The 6,880-nt window shown below is 31.1% G+C and overlaps 1 protein-coding gene and 1 pseudogene across 2 annotated transcripts in view; both read left to right on the plus strand.

Moving 5' to 3' along the window:
• LOC117177293 (potassium voltage-gated channel protein Shaker) overlaps positions 1–6,880 on the plus strand; it is a 547,777-nt gene that overhangs the window by 348,544 nt on the left and 192,353 nt on the right. For both annotated transcript variants that reach the window (XM_033367887.1, XM_033367888.1), the window contains exon 2: positions 769–892. In XM_033367887.1, the coding sequence (XP_033223778.1) occupies positions 769–892 (124 nt within the window). The remainder of the gene's footprint in view (positions 1–768; positions 893–6,880) is intronic.
• Positions 6,217–6,330, plus strand: LOC117177582 (annotated as a pseudogene).

Consider the following 6,880-nt stretch of genomic DNA (forward strand, 5'->3'; position numbering starts at 1 on the left):
ATTTCGTGAATTCCGGGCGTAATATGAATTCCGTGAATTCCTTGAATTTCATCATTTTTGTGAATTCCGTGAATTCTTTGGATTCTGTAAATTCCTTGAACTCCATGAATTTCGTGATGTTGTTGAATTTCATGAATTCTTTTAATTAAGAGAATTACATGAATTCTGTGAATTCCAGGCGTAATATGAATTCCGTGAATTCCTTGAATTTTATCATTTTTATGAATTCCGAGAATTCTTTGGATTCTGTAAAGTCCTTGAACTCCACAAATTTCGTCGATTTCGTGAAGTGGTTGAATTTCGTAAATTCTTTTAATTAAGGGAATTTCATGAATTCTGTGAATTTCTTTAATACTGTCAATTCCGTAAATTCTTTTCATTCCGTTATTTCCATGAATTCCGTAAATTCATGCAAATACATTAATTCATTGACTGTTTTGAATTCCTTGAATTCCATAAATTCCTTAAATTTCTTGAATTACGCGAATTCAGTAAATTCCATGAAATCCGTAAATTCCGGGCGTTATATGAATTCCGTGAAAGTTTCCAAACGAAATTTTTATATACCATCTCACGGTCGTAAGATGTGGCCATATGTGTGATTTACCGCGGTTCTGCTGGGAGCCGTTGTCATTTTTAGATGACGGTTGCTACCAGAGCGACCCTGCGGTGGTTGATTAACCTTTATATATATGTGTGTGTGTGGATGCGTGTGTATGTTCAAGGTTTAATTTTATCTATTTTAAATTATTGTTTTTCTCTTTTCAGATCGCTGCCAAAGCTCAGCAGCCAGGACGAAGATGGGCCAAACCCTCACACACAATACACAGGCGTCACACACTTCGAGCCCATACCACACGATCATGACTTTTGCGAGAGGGTCGTCATCAACGTAAGTAGTAAAATCTTATAAATTAAATTAAATTACATAATCCAAAAAACAAAAACAAAATTATCAATTTTAAAGTTCATAAATTAAATTTTAAGGCAAATTTTATGATTGAAATCTACTGAACCTAGAACCACACTACAATTTAAAGATATGAGTGATCAAAATACAAATATTCTTCTTGAATTTGATTGCTTTTTTTTTATTCCAAATATCATAAATTCAAATTTGAAGTCTAATCTGATGTAGAAATTGTAACAAGAGGCAAAGAAATTGGAACCCAATTATTTTTAACGATTTCCTGAAATAATACACACGTTTTATCGTTACTTGACCACTTCCATATTAAAGTATTATGCTTTACAAATTAAATAATAACCAATTTTAACATCGGAAAAAGTGGGTCATTTGAGTGCATAGGAACAAGCTTAGACGGAGGAACATAATAGAGTCAAATAATGACTAAGGAAGGAAAACTTCTTTTTTATAAATTAAATGCATAGGTTGAATTAACCTGAACGACTATCAATTATCATTTATTAGTTATTATATAGGCATCAGTCACGTTAATGAAAATAGTTTTAATGAGTCTAACTATGTAAAAATTGTAAAATATTTTGTTCCGAAGAAAAATAAATGTGAACTAGAAAACGACTGAGTGATCTCGAATCACAGCATTTTTCGCTCGAATACACCGCATGCGCCCTGTACAGCTTTTGGTCAATAACCAATAATGACACCTTAAATCATAGAGTAAACGCCTCTGCAGGTAAAAGCAGTTGAGTTGAAACAGTGACGAGTAAAACTTTCAAGGCTTTGAATAGTCGGGGCAGAAGTTCACATAACATACACAATCGAAAGCTATATCAAAAGCTGAATCGTTGGTATTTTTTCCTTCTCGTTGAAATCTATATATTTCCATGGCATTATGGCTCAAATATTAAATTAAGTAACAAAGGAAATTCTCTGGAAAATTTCTTCTTAGATTTTTGATTGGTTATAACAATTTGTAAAAGTGAATTCTAGAATTTTGTTGTATATTTCTACGACTTTTAACGATTTCTTTAAAAAAACGAAAATAATCTACTAAAAACTATAATTTCTGGTTATTATGCGATCACATTTATCAAATTAGTGGATAGAATATATTTTTACAAAGAATTACAAATGTTACATTATATATTATAGGGGAGACCACCCTACAGTAGATAATCTTACTTAACAAGTAAACTGGCAAAAAATATTAATTATTTTTTTTAATATAACATTTCAATAAGGATACCATAGTTTCTGATGAAGTTTCATTAGAATGTTATAATTAATTAATGTGCTGCAGCAATAAATTAATTTTCTGCATGAAAAGAAAAATTCGATTCTTCCTTATTCATACTTTTTACCTAAATTACACATTTCGCACACACATACGCACATCAGACATTGATTCTAATGTATACATTAGAATCAAAGTCTGAAGTTAAATGAATAATATTTATTGCTACAAAATGTTCTTTCCTTATTATTTATCAATATTTGACGAGTATTTATTTGACTTTACATTTTCCAACAGTAGATAACCAACAGTATATCATCGAAAAATTTTGCTGTCAAAATTGGCAGCTCTGTGACTATTACGCAGTTGCTTCAAGTTAAAGGTTATATTTGTTTATTTTGATTCGTGGCATTTTTAAATGTATTATTTTTTAAAATATACCGAAAAAATGGTATCAATTTGTGTTTATTAAAAAGCCCAGAAATTTTAGATGTGTTCAAGATTCACTCGGAAAAGATCTTATTTTTTGGACAAAGGTATGTAAAAATTTAGCGCTTTTCTGTCATCACAAGTCACGTTAAATAGTATGCAGATTAAACCTCTTGTACCAATCGTATTAATCTCACGGAATATCATAGATAAAAAATATCAATAATCTAAGCTTTTATGATTTTTGTAATACAGTAGACTCTACAACACTTCTCGTTTTCGGGGCTGCAGGGCAAGCGAACAGAAAGTGTCAGATAACCGTCTCTCTCCTGCATCAAGCCTTGTGTGGCGCAGTAGGCGTGGCCGGTCGTGTATGTGTGTGCGTGAGATGAGACAAGGAGTGAGGGCCAGCGAACGAAGGAGAAATCGGGTGGAAATCGAGTAACGAGAAGTGTCGTAGCAAGTAGTGTCGTAGAGTGTACTGCATAATTATAGCTTCAACTATGATTTATTCAATAAACTTACTATAATTGTAATTATACTAATGATAAATGATAATTATTGAGAATTGAGTATGCTGTTATGCCCAGAAGAAATACTAAAAACGATTAATTATTGATGGATAGAGGTGTCAAAATCGTAAGCTTGACTGGGTCTAATAAACATGTTTAACACATCTAATTGGCTAATTTTGTGATATTTTTTCAATAAGAATATTAATTGGAATATGTAAGCTATATTAAAAAACGAAAATCATTTTTTAATTTTGGAAACTGATGGACTTAAATGCTGCCGATTTTTCCCCTATATAGTGTAAGGTGGTTTCTCCTACTTTATTTTAATTAACTGTATTTTATTAATAAGTGCATTTCCAATGAAAACGTTTTTACTTAAGACTGCAGAATTTATGAATTGTAAATAAAACACCTTCACGAATAATTAATTTGGAATTGATAATATTGAAAAAATTGAAAAAGTTTAAAATTAAACCATTTTAAAAATGGTACGCACAAAAATAATATTAAACCTTCAAAACTTAACAATTAAAGGGCCACGCTGCATACGGGCGTAAATTGTAAATTTTCAAAAATCGGTTTATTGGCTTAAACTACTTCTTTCCCCCTAACTCGTGTCTCTGTAGACGATTTTGGCCCAGTTCGACCCGGAAGTAGGTCTAGGAAAAAAGGTCAGTGCATATGGGCGTAAGTGCCACGATGCTTGCTGGGTTAAGTGCCATGCTTCATAATGTGGTGTCACCACGCTGCAAACGTTACTTTTTATATGTCAAAACTGAAGCTTTCTGGTGCGCCCTGATCTTTGACCAGAACTTTCTCGCACATGGTTATATTTTTAAAGTGCTCTTTTTGCAATTCGCTACCAAAGTACTTTGTTGTTTTTCTCTTAAATTCAAAAATTGAACAGTTACGCAACTTTTTATGTGTCAGAATTGAAGCTTTCTGGTGCGCGCCGATATTCGACCCAGGCTTTCTCGCGCATGGCTATCTTTTTCAAAGCACTCTTTTTGCGAATCCATAAAACTAACCAATAGTTCAAATTGAAAAATTAAACAGTTATGCAACTTTTTATGTGTCAAAATAATATCAGCTTTTTGGTGCTTGTCGATCTTTAACCAACGCTTTCTCGTACATGGTTATGTTTCTAAAGTGCTATTTTTCCATCTAATATAGCTAACCAACAGCTCAAAAGTACTTTCTTGTTTTTATTTTTAATTGAAAAATAAAAAAGTATGCAATGTGCCCCTTCAATTATAAATAGGAAATTTCCAAAATTAAGCAATTTTTTTTATTAGATTATGAAACATCTATTAAAAAATTTAAGAATGCAAAATTGAACTGCATTATATTTTTAGGTCTGCTTGAAATTCGAGAATTGTTTAAGGATTCTGATTCGATCACCGACGTTCAGCAGCGCATGGCTCGGTCATATATTCGAATGTACACCGTCATACTAGACTGATACTAATATTAATGAAAAATACCAGGTGGCCTTTGGACTGTGCAAAATTTCGGAATTTTTTGATAGACATAGAACATTTTTCTTCCCCACAGAGGGAGCTTTGTTGCCATAACAATGTAAAGTGTTTAAAAAATATTTTAATCAACGTTTCTGTTCATAAATGTCTATAGTACATCGTTCTAGGTAGAAGTTTGCAGTCGTTTATTTTCATTTTCAAAACAAATTTAAAGACACTTTGAACGTTGAATTTTACAAAATAGAAAAAAATGTTACTTTACGCCAAAACGTCCTGATTTTCAAGATTGTCATAATTTTTTAAGTGAATCCTTTTTTCTGGTAAAAAAATGGATCCAAGTGTCAAGTCGGATCCTCGAAATTCGAATTATTCGAATAAATTGAATTACGAAGATTCGACTTGACATTTGGAGCAGCCGGTTTGATTTGAATTTAAAAAAATGTTCTATCTTTAAAAATTAAATGCTCCAAGGATTCATAAATTTATATTGTAAATTCGAATAAACGAATGTACACCTCTACTTCTATGTTATTATCCGGATGTATCTGCGTGTGTGTGTGCATGGATGTTGTCCTTTCTCGTTAATACGAAAACTTGAAAACCGTTACCGATATATTGATGAAACTCACAAGCTTTATTTTCACGACTAATGTTTAAAAACTGACCCAAGGATTTCAAATAATAATAATAATAATTATATAATGTGACAACATTTCAACACTGAAATGTTTTTTGAAATATAATAATTCTTTAAACACTTTTATAATACTTAAAAAATCTGTTTTTTTTATGGTGACACTTTTTTCAATGTTAACAGAATTCTAAGTAGATGCAAAAATATATTTCTATTATTTAAGGAATTTTTTCCCCGTATTTTTATTTCCCCTCGGTAACACTCATTTTTATGATATAACTAGAAGAAAATCCCTTTAAAAATATTTCAGAAAATAAAAAGTCATTCATTTTATTTATTTTAAGCGTTAACAAAAGGATAAAAATGTTAATTTTTCGTAAAATAACAAAATTTGGAGAATGTGCATTGCAGGATTTTCCTGTTTTTGAATTCGGTGACACTTTTTTAATGATTCCTAAAAAAACAAAAGTTAAATTAAAAGCATGGATACCTTGCCAAATAACTATTTCGCAGTGAAACAAAAAAAATATTTTTCTATATTTTTGAAGATTGACGTACACTCTACATTTTTAAAAATAATTTCAAAATTTGAGAAAGGACAATGTATTGAAGGTTTGTGAATATTGATCTTCTCAAAATAATATGATTTTGAACATACCTTTTAATAAAATTTATTTGAATTATTATTTATTTTCGATTATTAATTATTTTAATTTAGTGTCGTATATTATAATAACAGTTTCTAAACAATTCTAGGAATCTTTCTATGTATTTTCAGACAATAAAACACTTTCAGATTTACACAAATCCGCCTCTATTAACAGAAAATCGAAATAGACATAATTTTCGTTCTAAAATTGATATGCATTACAGATATTTCAAAACTTTATATTTCAAATTATTTTCATTGGCATCATTTAAAAGTGTATACAAGAGTAGAAAATATTCGTTGATTCGATATGAGTCGATTAAACAGTCATTTGCAGGATGTACATGAAAAAAAACTTACCTGGCTCAGATGCTACCGTGACCATGAAGGCGGTTCCTACAGGGCGATACTCTTCCATTGCACTGCGGTTGAGCTGACACCTTTCGAATATGCCGAGGGGCAAATCACTCCCAAATCAATGTAATGAATGCAAAGAATCATTGTCAATCACGACGGTGATACGGAATCAATGTGAGTTTAATGCGAGGTTTAATGTAACTCGTTATTTAGAAAGATCAGTAAGAAGCGACAAGAAAATAAGATATTTTCCGCTACTCGAACGGAAATTTAAGGAAGAGAATGAAAATTTGTTCGGAACGCGAATAACGTACGAAATAACGAAAATAGTGTATCGCGCTGTCTCATATACTCTAAAGCGACCCTTTGCTTCTACAAACGAGTCGACGTGACGCACAGTGGGGTGAAATCGGAAAACGAGGTTCAAAATGACATTTAGAACGCAATTATGCACCGATTTTAGAATTTTTTTTTTTTGAAAAATTCAGAACTAAATTTTTCAGAAAATGGTCGTAGTAGATTTTTTATTTTGTTGTTTATTTAATTTTTATTTTAATGGCAAACATCGAAAAAAATGTCGATTTTTCTAATTTCATTTTTTATCTTCTAGACAAAATTTTTCTTATACTTCTCGTCCCTTGAATTTAGTGCACAGGGGT

Source organism: Belonocnema kinseyi, chromosome 7 (assembly GCF_010883055.1).
Source record: "Belonocnema kinseyi isolate 2016_QV_RU_SX_M_011 chromosome 7, B_treatae_v1, whole genome shotgun sequence".
In the NCBI taxonomy this organism is placed as follows: Eukaryota; Metazoa; Arthropoda; class Insecta; order Hymenoptera; family Cynipidae; genus Belonocnema; species Belonocnema kinseyi.